The following is a 16232-nucleotide window of genomic DNA, read 5'->3' as shown; positions in this document are numbered from 1 at the left end:
TAGCACTCTGACCCATGGAATGTGCTCCATCTGGAGACTTCCTGACACACATGCACACACCCCAATTCTTCTGTAATGAAGTTGAAGCAGCACTGCTCCTTTATCTGTCCAAACCACACAGACATGAACAGCAGCCTGCAGCCAGAATAAACCACACATCTGAAAAAGTTACTAGTACACTCACACACACAAGTGCTAAAAAGGGGTACTCGAGCAATGCCAAGAAATACTTTGTTTCCTAAAGAACTTTGATTGAAACGGGGATTTTTGTGTGACCAACACTTTCAGTTTCCTAAAGAACTTTGATTGAAACGGGGATTTTTGTGTGACCAACCTTTTAAAGAAGCCTCACAGAATTGTACTGTTCTTCACCAATTCAAGAGTTCCTTCTTCAACCTCCACATTAGGTGGAGGTTCTTTCAAAGAAAGTTTCTTCACACACACACATGTGAGTGTTCTCTAAAGAACCATCCACTGAAAGGTTCTTTAGGGGACCAAAAGTTGTTCTTCTATGGAATTGTGCAAAAGACCTTTTCAAGAAAGCAGGCGTATGATAGTTCACAGCATTTTCACAGTACTCAATATTACATCAAAATATTTTTCAGGCAGTTTTTCAAACAACAAACCCAGTAGTGCCACATAAAAAAAACAAAAATAAAACATGAAAAACTGATGAGTGATTACTTCATATATTGCACTACACTGAAAGCAATTAAACAGGCTTAATCCTTAAACATGCAGATTAGTCAGCAATCTTTAAGTACTGAGGATATTCACAGGAACGCTCAGAAAAGCATACTGGGATGTTTAATAGGGATAAATATAGTCATATTGTTCACCTCTAGTTACTACTTCCTTACAAAATGTACACCTAGAGTAACATTTGCGGCGGTTTCAAACTAAAAAATGGCTTTGTGGGTCTGTAGGTGCTACAAGAAGCCTCTGGCAGAACGATAACTGCAGCACAGACAGACAGCAATTACGTCTATAATAAAAGTCTGTCTGTGGGTACATGTTGTTCTCATTCAACTTCCTATCACAGCTTCAGGCTGAAAATACAAGGGCTGATGGTGGTACATTTAGAGAATTAAAAGAAGAAAAAAAAAGCTGAATTTTTGGCTTGAACACAAAAATGTGGAATGGCTTGGCAGCCTTTGTTGTGTGCAGCTCATAAACGCTCTACCAGGTGCATAATCTGTTCCTTCTCCTTTGAATTTATCATTTTGCACATGCAAGGTTTTGCTACTGATGTATTATCAAATTCTGATGCTGAACGTGTGACCTGCATGCCTTATAAGGGAATTCCACAGACTTTTTAAAAATTTCAACATAATTAAATCATTACGATGTAAACAAGGTCATTTTGAGGGGTTTGATACAAAAAAAAAAAAAACACAAAAAAAAACAAACAATATTTCTAGAGAAACGAATCAGGAATTGTTCACAGTGGTGGTGATGGGAACCAAACATCTGAATAGTTTTGGGATAAGGTTTAGACCTAAAATGTATTCTGAAAATCTATTCATGGCAGAGGGGTACACTTTTACCAATGTCAACCTTATCATTTAGAAAATATGCGCAAATAAATAAATAAATAAATAAATAAATAAATAAATAACATGATAGCAAATAAAATGGCTATTTCGCATTCTAGACATTGTGAGCCCTGGTTCCTATCACCACCACTGAAAATAAATATGAGTAGTAGGCTTCTCTACATTGAACCACTTCACACCAAATCACTCTGAATAACTTTGCTTACATCTCAATACATGAATGATGCAAAAATGTTGAAAAATTAGTGGACTAATTTTAATTATGACGACTGCAGCAAATAACAGCCTTCTCTTTTAAATTTTACTGGCTTTAAACATGCGATTTGATTTTCGTCATCAGTCTGAGCGGTTTAGTATTGTTGCCTGTAAAAAAGAAGAAAAAGTATTAGTGAAAGAAAAAAAAATGGAGACAGTTGGCTCGTATATGGATTGAAGCCCCAGGGTTTTCACAAATGCACATCTGCTTCCAGACTGGGAGACCAGAAGGCTGAACTTACCGAGTTTCAGATCAATATTTAGACACGCAACACCCTAGAACTGGCCAAGTCCTTCCATGGTTTGTCACAGAGCCACCCCTACACTCTAATGGATATTACTCACATATCACATTTATTATCTGTGAGCTACAAAATGAAGAAGAATTCTAAATACTACGAAACAAGACAGCTATTCATTGAATAAATGTTCACATACAGCCTTGCAGAGCATTTAACCGCAATGGATTAGCACTCAGGGAGTACATTTGCATGCCTGCCACATTTACTGTCTAGTTTTGCATTGTGCATATACATGCGCTCTGTTCTGCACGTCGCTCGCTGTGAAACTGACTGCTCGCACAAGCACCACAGACATTCCGTGGTTATGTCGCATACTGCATAATTACTGGACTTCCATCTGCGTAAAGGCACCCTTAGTTCAAGTGAATCTGTTCATGAAAAGACTTTTGAGGAAACTCAATCATGTGCGTGATTACAAAATAACAGGCAGATCACAGAGGGGCAAAAATCAACCCTCCGTCTCTGAGGAGAACTGGCAGGCCTTTGCTGAATAAATGGTGGGGATGAGTGGACACTGACATTAATTCTAAATGGAGTGGCCTGTAAGAAAAGATGTACTGACCATCAACATTCCTGAGGTGTGGTTCTCTTTTCTAGCTGACATAACACTGTGTAAAAATCAGCTCTGGCTGGAACAGAACAGTGTAAGAAAAAACAGTGAGGTCTCAGGTCATTAAGTGACTGACCACAATAAAACTTCCAGATCATGTCTGATAGCCAGTCAAGTTTGAGCATGCTGGTCAAACAATAGGCTATAGTCAAGTTAATATCTAAGTAAACAGAGCTTAATAGGACATAAGAGATATAGAGCGGGGTTTCTTGGTCTATCAGAATTTATCGGTAACAATTTTAGTATGTTTTTTTTTATTTCCTCCGTGTGTGCGTGAGTGTTTTGCACTTTGATCCGTTTTCTAAAACTCCAGTTCCGATTTTACTTTGTTTACACACACGCACAGCATTGATTTGCCCTCTGAGCCCCACTATGAATAAATATTACACCAGGTGGTGCCACATGAGGGAAACCACATCAGTGGTGACGACAGTTTGGGAATTTATTGTAGTCTCATCTTCAGAGTCTGACCAAATCGGCTGTCGGTCAAATGTGATCTTAAAAGTTCCCATTTTCTGTTTGTGGCAAAGTAAGAGGTGAGGTCAGTTTTTATGATGGGAAATACTGATGTGATTTTTCATGTACTGAAATATTCAATCCAATGTGTTTAAGCATTTTGAGAAGTCTGGAAGAACATGAGAGGGAAGAAATCCATCAGAAGTAAAAGCAACAAAATTACTTTTAGGGTGTTTGTGTTTTTCCCAGACTCAGGGCTACTCTTCACAGAGTCTGGTTTTCAAGCCTTGGAGCGGCCCAGAGATCTGATCCTGGTTCTCCTGGAAGAGGCAATCTTTGGTTGTATAAATGATGAAACTCAGTTAACACACTGCAAATGCATGGTCCACCTGCTGTGAGTCTCTTCCAGTGTGTGAGAGAAATACCAGCACATTGCTTCAGCCACAGAAAAGTGTATCCCACCATACGATGTGTAGATAGGCTCAGGGTGCAGTATAGTAGTTACTGAAAGGCTGTTACCAAAAAGACCTGTCTGGATTGTATCCTGCCTTCCACCCAGTAACAGCTGGGATAGGCTCCAGCTCCCCCCGTGACCCAGAAGGATAAGTGGTACAGTAAATGTGTGTGAGTAGGTCTGTGTGTTACCAAAAAGGATAAGAGCTGACATAAGAGCTCAGGGAATCCAGCTTGGACCCAAGAGAGCGAGGAAATAAATGTGTTGCCTAACTAAATTCCTGCTCTGTTTACCTACCTCATCTGTTTTTCTTTTCCTCAGAGAACATCTAAATAAACTAATTTATTACAGCTTTATAAGAGTCTGCTAATTATGCCAATTAAATAATGACATAAGGAAAGTATCTATATTCATCAACAATTCTGGATAGTTATTCATTTAAAATAACTAAAGTATATTTATCAATAATTCTGAATAGTTAGTTATTACAGTTACAATTCCCTACAGCTACAGCAACAATTTTTAAATGAACTGAAAATGGGGTTCAAATTTACTCAATTTAATTACATTCAATTCAAAAGTAGCTTTACTGACTTTACTGTTTTGAGCACAATGTTGTCAAAACATTAAAAATTCAGCTGAAAGCAGAACATACTTTAGTCTACTCTATAAACCAGTATATGGATAGTCAATAAGGTTAACGTCAGTTCTTTATCTTTGTTCAGCCCCATAAATCCACCCTTTTTTAGTCTTTTTAACACATATTTCAGCTGGTACAATCACAGCTGAAGAAAACACCTATATTGTAGGCTTCCTTTTCACCACAATGGCCACTTTCACAAGCTTGGAACATCTAATTTTATTGCAACACTTGAAATGTCTTCAGCCAAATTACATGGAATTTTCTGGGAGAACGCAGACTGGCAGAAGTTAAGGTCTTTATATAGTTCAGATGCATTGCTTTTAACACCTACGCCATGAATACAACAGTGGCCAGCCTAAAACATTTGGGCTTCCATGTTCCTAGTCAGTGAGGCAGCACAATGGGTCACTTCCCCAGAGAGATGATTTCACACTGCTTCTAGTCCACCCTTTGTTCATTCATCACCGCACCTTCACACAGAACGTTACTGAAGCAACCATCTCCAAAATGTCTAACCAGTGCTGGACAGGCCCAGCCACATCTTTGGAAGCTGATTCATAAGGGGTCAAAGGAAGAGTACAGCAGGGTGAGCAGACCACCTTTCAAAAGTGTGCACCTTATGCGGCAGCATGCCCCGCCTTTCTGATCAGAGAGCTTAAAGCTTGATTGTGACTCATAGAGATACAGCTTGTGCTAAATCAGTGTCAAAGCACAGGAATTAATAACTCATTTTCCCAGCAGGACAACTATAGGAGTAGGCTCCCAATTTCATTTAGTTGCTATTATATCAAACCGTTTTTATACCATTTAAAAGAACCAGCTGTTCTTTACATCATGTAAACATTTCATGATGAATGGACAGAAGGAAATAATCCACAATTACTTAGAAAGAGTATTCATTCTCCTGTAGCATTCCTATTACAGAGACAGAGTTTTATCATGATAGCAACTATATGACTCATGCACTAACTAGTCTTTCTCCTACATAGGCTATACTTAGCCGTCCTTCCCCTAAAGTACTTTGACGGCAACTCAAGTATTTCACACAATTTTAAAGAGGAATTCCACAGCTTTAAAACATTCGCTTAACTCTATTGTCAAAATGTATACAAAGTTATTAATAATGGTCTGACCATTTTAGAGAAATGTACCAATTCAGATCTCTTCAGATCAGATCCAGGCGTCCGAAGCATTTAGTGCCTAAATCTACTTAATAAAACGCTATAACATGAAATCATTACAAATATGCTGCTCCACGCCTGAGACATTTGTTATTTATACATGTAGGGAAAATACTACTAAAAGATTTTTGGATTTTTTGGATTTAACACTATTTCGCCATCATCAACATTATACATAAAAACCCAGAAGACACTAAATTGCAAGCAAACTCTCTGTACTTGCATTGTTGACAACATGGTTGGTTCCCATCACAAAAATTGTGGGGAAATATGTGCTGGTAAGCATCTCTCAATTGCACCTCAAACCACTTTAAATGATGCTGTTTAAGCAGTTTACGCTGTTTACGATGTTCTGTTTATGTCATTCCCACAAACCACTTATTTGATGTCTCATTCAAAACGCATGCTGCTAGGATATTCTTCTAGTTTCTACTTTATGACAAAGTTGAGCCTCGTCCTCCACAAGAATAACTACAGCCACTGGCCCCGCCTTCACTGGTGCCTCTGCCGTTTGTGACTCTGTCCAACACCATTTAGGATGCAAACAAGAGAAAGTGTCTCATCACTGGATGCCAAGAGTCATGTTCTCAAGCTCTAGATTGTATAGGGATGCATTAATGCCATTTTTTCAGAGTGTGTATGAGCACCATAACAAATTACCTACTTAAAATAAAGTAGTTGTTGGAGTAAATAAGTGCAATGCACCTTAACAGTTAAATCATTAAAATTTAGCTGGCTTTAAGTGAAATGTATTAGCTAGCTATGTTACATTAGTTACCTTGAATTGAGTAGTGCTGCAGTGAAGAAGAGCGGGTTTTGTTCCACATCAGAAAAGAGCTTCTGTTCAGCTGTAAGTAAAGTATGTTTCATAGTTTTGATCCTCATCTGTCTCTGCCAACAACTCTTTGTAGAACAGTGGCAGCAGGAATCACATCCAAGGAGTTTTATGGCTACGGTATTTCATTTCGCTGGTTGAGCTGTAGTAGCCAGGCATCTTGTTCTTTGGCTAGTCAATCTACAGCCTTTTTTTACTGACAATTTTAAAAAATCCCTGTATTAAAGTTTATACCTCGCTTCAAAACCATAGAAAGCCACAGAAAATCACATGTGACTTGAAATTTACACAGGCAAAGGCAGTCTTTTAGAGAAAGAAACAAGTGTTAATGGTCTAACATTACTATCTTAGTCTTTTCACCTGGTATCTTTCAGCTCAAAAACAAAGTTTTGAAGAGAGTTTGAAAGAAAACTGAATTTTAAAAATAAAATTTAAATTTTTTTTTAAATTTAAAATTTTTATTTTAAAAATAAAAATGAGAAGAGCGAGTGCTATACGCATTCTGTAACACTGCTCTGCCCCGTAATGTGATACAGACTCTGATCTTTAACCAGCAGCGTGATGATCCTAGAACCTGGTCTGCACATATTCTGCCCAAGCGTCCCCCCGTCCCACGCCCCAAGAGTTGGCAAATAAAAGCTCTCATTTGAATATAGAATCAGCACCCCCAAAATGACCCTCTCTCCTCAGAGGAGAATATTTTAGGATAAAACACACTCTACAAAAGCTGAATTTAAATGTTTTCCCCTCTCATCAGAGATGTCTTTCACAGACAACTTAGCAGTATATCAGCAAAAAAGTAAAACAGGTCTCCTTTAACAACAGCCGAGCTATCCAGCAGACCAAAGCTCCAAGAAAATTAGAATGGATGTCATTCATTGGAATTCCTACACATGGCTAATCAAGCTGACAAAGCATTCCATGGAGCTGAAGGAGTAAGAATAGGCGATGAGAAAGGCGCACGCTCACACACACACACACACACACACGCACACACGCACGCACACACGCACGCACAGGATGTAGGAAACACACTGAAGACAGAACAACAAAGGGAGCAAAACCTTTTCTTCTTTTTTTTTTTAAACAAACCTTCAGGATCATTTCAGTTAGTTAGTTTAGTGGATTTCAAGCAGGGACACACCCATATAGGAATGGTGTGACAATGCCCATATCCAGTATTTATATTTTGCATGCTGGTGTGTGTATGTTTAGTAAAAAAAATGAAATTGTGAATACAATCTGCCTGGATTAGCAGGTATAAAACTAGAAACAGAACAGTCTCAGACTATGTGATTAGCTGTGCATTTCTTCCTGTAGGGTAGAACAGTGTTTAAGTAGTTATGGCTTGTGAAAATAAGTACACATTCTCTACATAGAACACTCCTCTGCACATTTTATGCACAAGTACTGTTTATTTCTTCAATGTAACACATAGAGGGAAAACGAAATTATGCAGAAGTTGCAGCACATTTTATATTTTACGTTTTTTTTTCCAATACCTTCCAAACTCCGCAAATCAATTCAAATTGTGCAGTAAAATTAATGGAAAAATACCACTTTTAAGTTGCCTGTAGAGGATGTTTAAAGCTATTTTCACTGAGAAAATCAACAAAACATAGAATTTGACCACAGGCATTTAAAATACTGTATCAAAAATGTTGCATATATTAAATGTCACTGAAATGCAGGTCAAATCTAAACTGTCCTGTGCCAATACACTATTTACACTATTTAAGCAATTATCTGCAGATACTGATATGATTGCGACGCCATCAGGCAGCCATAGTTTCACACTACTCTGAAAGAATTTAAACAGATTACTCAAAATGATATAAACATTGATCAAAACAATGTTTTTTTCCACAGTCGTGACTGACACTTACTTCACTTATTACATCTTTCATGACTATTTTATAACAGACCTGTTTAGCAATAAGTACTGTGTACAACCAAACACACGCTAATGATGTAATAAACAGATTTGGTTCAGCACCAAACCATAACTTTAAATACACACTGCTGCTTGCCTGCCTGAACTCAGCGGGGGCCTGCAGCCTCTGTCATCTACGTCACACTCTATCCCAGCACTCTGTTCTAAACCAGCTGATCTATGTGACTCGTTGATTGATTTGCTCGACTGCATGTTGTAGAAGTCCTACCAGTAGCTCTAAGTGCTCTAGCATTGCCCACCTCTATGATTAATGGTGGTCTGTAAATGCAGGCTAGCTGCTTGTAGATGATGACTGTATAAGCTGGCAGCATGCCGGCCCTTCACGAACAGCTGAAGAATGAGTTCCTCTCACAGCACAACCTGATGTCAGAGTCTCGTAATACTGAAGACCTGTATTACATCTACACAGATTAAAAGCCCTGGTGGAAAGATTTGTGGTCCAAAGCACATCTAAGGTGTATATATTTTAATACAGGGGGATGAGAATGAGTGCAAGGTCTATGTATTCATCATTCACTAATCAAGGCCTTCAGGAACTCTCTGAACAATAGATGGCACAGTCATTTATATGTGAGACTGGGTTTTTCTCCAGAAATCAGCACTTTGAACTTTCACTTTGTTTTATGTCTAAAGGATCAGCCTATACAGTCACTAACCTAATAGTACTAACACATAGTAAAGCTGCTGAAAGCATTATAGTCCAACCTGCCTATCCCCTCATCATCCCGAGGAACTCAAAATTGGCAAGCCCGACTGAAGTCGACTGAATCAGAGGATACAAGACTTAAAAACCAAGCAAAAAACTTCTATTCCTGGAAGTGGATCATTGTGCAGCTCTACTATAGTTCGCATGCCTAGACTATTAGTACTGGGTTACATAGCAGATAGAATGACGCATATGGTGATAAAATTGCTATGAGGAAACCCCCTGGACAATAAGAGACTGTTCATCACATGCGGGACTAGATCAGGCGACATGAGCCTAAATTGCAATTTAACTGATTATGAATATATCTAATACAGTGCTATACAAATTATTATAGGTAGCTCAGGACTGTGTATAGGCCTACACATTAAACTTCAATGTTCAATTAAACGTTAAACTTCAATTTTCAGGCTTTCAGGCCGAATGTGTTCAATAAATTTGAATACGCGTTACAGATGTGAGGCCTTTGTCCGAGTTAGAGCATAGCAAGTAGACAACATCTCTGGCCAGTCCATGAAGGCAGGAAATGCCTTAAAGCTACAGCAGGCTTTTCACAGGATGTGTTTGCCAATGAATGAATAAAACCCCTATGCGCCCTGTTCATTCACTAGGGTGAGATAAAGGGTTAAACAAGTTTTATCATTATCCATTTTCAGAAGTAAGCTATGTGAACAACCACATCCATCCATATTATACACACACACACACACACACACACACACACACATTTTCTAAGCCGCTTCTCCCTCAGGGGTTGCTGGAGCCTATTCCAGCTATCATTGGGCGGAAGGCATCCATATAATATTTTCCCAAAAATGACACTCTACACAGTCTTTGCATCATTTTGGACTATGAAGACAATAATGATACTTGCTAAAAATGTAGAGTAGGCCATGCTAAGAGACACTCTCTTGAGAACAAAATCTCCATTCTTCAATTTACACATCTGAGACAAAAGATGTGTCCATTAGCTCTAAAGACAACAAAAGCCAGAGATGGAAACTATGGGTTACCAGATCACAGATATGCTGTATTTGAGAGAAATATGTGTGCCTGTAGTTTTATTTGTATTTAAAATAGTGCTGGGCAGTACTGACAGGAGTAAATTTCACAATATTTTCAAAATATATAACAGAAAACAAAATTTTAGGCCTGTCATAATCGTAAGATTTTTGTTGTAGATTAACATCGTTATGAATCACTGCAATAACCAATTGACTTGTTTATTGTATGCAACTATTAAAGCCTAAAGTGGCCAAAAGATACTTAGTTGCTCCTAACTAAATGACACAGCTCCAGGGCTGAATCTCAAATGGCTCACTATTCCCCATATAGTGCACTATGTAGATCATAAAATAATGTCTTCTATATCCAATTCAGGTGTTTCATTCAGCCTCATTACCACAAATGTATAAAATCAAGTACCTAGCCATGCAGTCTGCCTTTACAGACATTTGTGAAAGAATGTTTCATTCTAAAGATCTCACTGAATTTGAGCGTTTTGCTGCAATATGATACCATGGTTGCAACAAGTCAGTTTGCAAAACTGTTTGGTTTCCATGGCCATGCAGCTGTGTGCAAGCCTTACACCACCAAGCACAATGCCAAGCATCAGATGGAGTGGTGTAAAGCACCACCCCTGGACTCTGGAGCAGTGCATACCTTTTCTGTGGAGTGGCTAATCACACTTTTCTATCTGGCAGTCTGATGGAACGTTACCTGCCTGACCACATTGTGCCAACTGTGAAGTTTGGTGGAGGTGGTATAATGCCATTGGTGTTATTTTTCAGGGGTTGGCCTAGAACCCTTAGTTCCAGTGAAGGGAAATTTTAATGCTTCTGCAAACCAAGACATTTTGGACAACTGTATGCTGCCAACTGCCAATGGGAACAGTTTGGGGGAGGCACAGACACACTCCAAAATCTTGTAGAAAGCCTTCCAAGATAAGTGGAAGCTGATATAACTTCAAAGCTTGGGATCAAATCCTCCTGTAGGTGTAATGTGTAGGTGTCCCAATACATTTCTTATGAAATGTGTTTCTTCTTTCCTATTGTTCATATTTATTAGCCTCGGTTTATATTTACTTGCCTTTATTTAGCTTTTATGTATTTTAAACTGTTCTTTCAAAAAATGCTCTGAAGCACTGATGGAACGGCACAGACTGCAGATAACTGTCGATCAGTTTTTAAGTCCTGTGTAAAGTATGCAAAACAATAAAAACTAAAGCCAAACAGCTTGGCAACAGGAACACCACTTTTTGCCATTTGTCATGGATGTAATGCCCAATATCTACCAAATATTTTGAAAAAAATATCAAACTGAAAAGCAGTATCACGGTACCCAATATCGCAATATACCGGTGTAAATGACGCATCGCTCAGCGCTGGCCAGTTAGCTACATATCAGCTTACCTTCTCCTGTATTCATCTCTCTCGCGCTTTATCTTGGCCAGGACATTGTAGAGGGCCCTCAGTTCAGGTGTGATGGTATCGATTTGAACTCCTACACCATCCGGGTGCATCCATGAGACTCCAGGCCCCTGGTGGATCTCCACGCGTCCTCCGTACCTCCTGGCATGGGAGAAGCTCCAGATTTTCCCCGGGACTCTCGCCTCTCTTGGCGCCTCCAGATCCGTCTGCACGGCTTGCTCGCGGGGGAAACGGGCCCTGTAGCGGGAGACCTCCTGCGCGTGCTGCAGTTGAGTCTCGAGCAGCTTGTTCCTGCGCTCTAACTCGTGCACTTTGGCGAGGAAACAGCGGAAGCGTAGATTGAGGGTTTTCAGAACATGGATGTTGGAGCCCAGATCGTTCCTCAAGGCGCTGCTGACCCCTGAGCCGGAGCCGTTCCCCGAAGCTCCGCCGACAGGCGCCGCCACCATATGAGATAACGGTAACGATAACGGGCTCTCGGTGTACAGCGGAGCGTTTTGGTCTGGGAAACGACGAGGTAGATCCATCCTGGTCCTGAAAGCAGCTCATTCAAACAGCACCCGCATCATCCGGATCCCGAGGCGCAAGGTGCGATCAGTCCCCTGTCTGACGGCACAGCGGTGAAAGCGCGGAGCCCGCGGCTGACTCAGGGTGAACACACACCGAGCAGCGTTAAGGCTACATGGCTGATTGATGCATTACGGCACGCTTTTCTTGTGGGCTCGGCTCTGGGTTTGGCTGCGCCCTGTGACTCGGGTTGAACTCTCCCAGCGGAAAACCGAGGACACAGAAGCTCCGCCCCCTAACACAACAGCCAATAGGACACCGCTTCCGCCCAACTGAGGGGCGGGGAAGGGCAGGGCAAAGTGTTTTGTGTCTCTTTAAAAAAAAAAAAAAAGGAATGGGCGATTAAATAACATCCAACACCGAGTAATACAGAGGCTAATATTCCAATACCAATATCGATACTTCTAAAAGGGGGATTTCTACAGTAAAATAAAACAGGGATGGGCGATTAAATACCATCCAACACCGAGTAATACAGAGGCTAATATTCCAATACCAATATCGATACTTCTAAAAGGGGGATTTCTACAGTAAAATAAAACAGGGATGGGCGATTAAATAACATCCAACACCGAGTAATACAGAGGCTAATATTCTGATACCAATATCGATACTTCTAAAAGGGGGATTTCTACAGTAAAATAAAACAGGGACGGGCGATTAAATACCATCCAACACCGAGTTATACAGAAGTTAATATTCCGATACCAATATCGATACTTCTAAAAGGGGGATTTCTACAGTAAAATAAAACAGGGATGGGCGATTAAATAACATCCAACACCGAGTAATACAGAGGCTAATATTCCAATACCAATATCGATACTTCTAAAAGGGGGATTTCTACAGTAAAATAAAACAGGGATGGGCGATTAAATAACATCCAACACCGAGTAATACAGAGGCTAATATTCTGATACCAATATCGATACTTCTAAAAGGGGGATTTCTACAGTAAAATAAAACAGGGATGGGCGATTAAATACCATCCAACACCGAGTAATACAGAGGCTAATATTCCAATACCAATATCGATACTTCTAAAAGGGGGAATTCTACAGTAAAAAAACAGGGATGGGCAATTAAATACCATCCAACACCGAGTTATACAGAGGCTAATATTCCGATACCAATATCGATACTTCTAAAAGGGGGATTTCTACAGTAAAATAAAACAGGGATGGGCGATTAAATAACATCCAACACAGAGTAATACAGAGGCTAATATTCCGATACCAATATCGATACTTCTAAAAGGGGGATTTCTACAGTAAAATAAAACAGGGATGGGCGATTAAATAACATCCAACACCGAGTAATACAGAGGCTAATATTCCGATACCAATATCGATACTTCTAAAAGGGGGATTTCTACAGTAAAATAAAACAGGGATGGGCGATTAAATAACATCCAACACCGAGTAATACAGAGGCTAATATTCTGATACCAATATCGATACTTCTAAAAGGGGGATTTCTACAGTAAAAAAAACAGGGATGGGCGATTAAATACCATCCAACACCGAGTAATACAGAGGCTAATATTCCAATACCAATATCGATACTTCTAAAAGGGGGATTTCTACAGTAAAATAAAACAGGGATGGGCGATTAAATAACATCCAACACCGAGTTATACAGAGGCTAATATTCCAATACCAACATCGATACTTCTAAAAGGGCGATTTCTACAGTAAAATAAAACAGGGATGGGCGATTAAATAACATCCAACACCGAGTTATACAGAGGCTAATATTCCAATACCAACATTGACACTTCTAAAAGGGGGATTTCTACAGTAAAATAAAACAGGGATGGGCGATTAAATACCATCCAACACCGAGTAATACAGAAGTTAATATTCCGATACCAATATCGATACTTCTAAAAGGGGGATTTCTACAGTAAAATAAAACAGGGATGGGCGATTAAATAACATCCAACACCGAGTTATACAGAGGCTAATATTCCGATACCAATATCGATACTTCTAAAAGGGGGATTTCTACAGTAAAATAAAACAGGGATGGGCGATTAAATAACATCCAACACCGAGTTATACAGAGGCTAATATTCCAATACCAATATCGATACTTCTAAAAGGGGGATTTCTACAGTAAAATAAAACAGGGATGGGCGATTAAATAACATCCAACACCGAGTAATACAGAGGCTAATATTCTGATACCAATATTGATACTTCTAAAAGGGGGATTTCTACAGTAAAAAAAAAACAGTAAAAGGTGGACGTTAGGGTCTATATCCAATCTATATTAGTATTAAATAGACTATCTGTTTAGGGAAATAACTCCAAATCATCTGCCAAATAATACTTATGTAAGTTCAGTTTACTGATTAAACACAAGGTATCAAGTCCAATTTTTTAACTGCCAATATGATGTAAAACTAAATTTTCATCCCTTTTTTGAAATAGAAGTGTGTGTTGTATGTAATAACTATTAAAGTTGTTAAAAATGGATGGTTTATCATATACAGTCCATGTATAGAAACTAACTTGCAAAAACAGACTCTTTTGTCTATGTGATGACATGCAAATCAATAAATTTACATGTATTCTTCTATTCAGACTAGAGGTCTGCTACTCCACCCAAGCCTAACTGGACCAAATAATTGGGGTTTGGACTGTTTTTCATGCTCAGGTCAGGCTTGTTTTCTAATGATAGATTTATTTTTGATTTTTTTGAAGGAATATACGCCTATTTGAAAAACACATTTTGTCCAGTGTGCTCTGCTTCTTTCTTCTATGTGTAAAACAAAAAGTTAACTTACAGTCTTGCGTGAAATGATCTAATTAGCCATTCATGTGACAGCAGTACAGTTAATAAAATCATGCAGCTATGGGCCCACAGCTTCAAATAATGCTCACATCAGTCATCAGAATTGGGGGAAAAATGTGATTTCAGTGATTTTGACCATGGCACAATTGTTGCTGCTAGACGGGCTGATTTGAGTATTTCTGTAACTGCCGCTCTTCTGGGATCTTCACACACAACAGTCTCTAGTTTGTTCATGATGGTGCAATAAAGTAAAAAACAGCCACTAAGCTGCAGTTTTTGATGAGAAAATCAACAAAGAAGACCAGACTGGTTTGAGCTGACAGAAAGGCCTCAGTAACTCAGAAAACCTCTGTAGAGAAATGAAAAGCATCTCAGAATGCAAAAATGTTCAACCTTGAGGTGGATGGGCTACAACAGCAGAAGACCATGTCGGGTTTCACAGGTAACAGAAAGCTGAGACTGCAGGGCATTTTTCATTCCAGTGACCTACCGTTTGAGAGAATGGTTGAAAAACTGCTCCTTTGAGAGTGTGTCGCTACTGCTGCTCAAAAGTGATAAGTAAGGATTTTGTTTTTTTTTCCAGTTTTAAGGTTTCGCGTGAGAAAAACATTGCAGGAGCACATTTTGTGCATGACTCAAAAGTGGTGGTGCTCCTACTGACCATGCTGAGTGTATCACATCTTGTTTAACAAGATATTAAAACCCATTTTAAACACGTATAATATTCTGATTAGTTAGCTGAAGTGTAAATGAAGCAAATAGCAAACTTTAGCAGTAAAGGAATGGTAGAAATGTACCGGTCCATTCTGCAGCAGTGCGAGTGCATTGTCTGGTTCGGGTTTTAGCCTGAGCTACGGATTCAGTTCTGATTTTAGTTTCATGCCTGTGCTGACCTCTTAACTCCAGCCATCCCCATTGACATATGAGTATTTAAGCCTAAACTGCCTATTTTAGCACAATACAGGGAAGCCAATCAGAAGAGACCATATATATTTATCAGCCTTAAAGGCACAGTACCAAAACATTGATGTATTATGGTGATGTGAAAAATGAATCATGTTTTTGGTGCATAAAGCCTTGTTGTGAGTGAACATCAGGAAAAACAAAATAGAAGCAAAATGTAGGATTTAGGCCCTTTAAAGTGATGAGCTATTAAGTGGAAATGCTATCGTAAGTTAATTGTAATGACTTGTATTGATATTAATATTTGGCATTAACACAATCAGTATGCTTTGTTGCAATACTTCCAGAAAAATATCCTAAATATGGAATATATCCCCTTCAGCCAAGTTCAGTAGAAATAAGAATTCACTTAACACTGTACATCTTTGGTCTTAAGAGTCCATGTAGCAACATTTAGGATTAGCCCATAATGCACCATTTCCAGAGAACATGATGAGCTGCAGGAAACAGATTTCCTTCACATATGTCCCTTTCTCGTTATTCTTTATTCTTGTATTACTCAGATGACAAAAGAGTCACTTG

General features: G+C 39.2%; 1 protein-coding gene across 1 annotated transcript in view; it reads right to left on the bottom strand.

Moving 5' to 3' along the window:
• iffo2a (intermediate filament family orphan 2a) overlaps positions 1-12164 on the bottom strand; it is a 34008-nt gene extending 21844 nt beyond the window's left edge. Inside the window, exon 1 of the mRNA XM_017709897.2 lies at positions 11364-12164. Within this exon, the coding sequence (XP_017565386.2) occupies positions 11364-11908 (545 nt within the window). The 5' untranslated portion in view covers positions 11909-12164. The remainder of the gene's footprint in view (positions 1-11363) is intronic.
• Between the last annotated feature and the right edge of the window lie 4068 nt (positions 12165-16232).

Source organism: Pygocentrus nattereri, chromosome 9, assembly GCF_015220715.1.
Source record: "Pygocentrus nattereri isolate fPygNat1 chromosome 9, fPygNat1.pri, whole genome shotgun sequence".
NCBI classification, from domain to species: Eukaryota; Metazoa; Chordata; class Actinopteri; order Characiformes; family Serrasalmidae; genus Pygocentrus; species Pygocentrus nattereri.
Note: the sequence above shows the minus strand (reverse complement) of the source record. Positions and strands in the feature narration are given on the sequence as shown.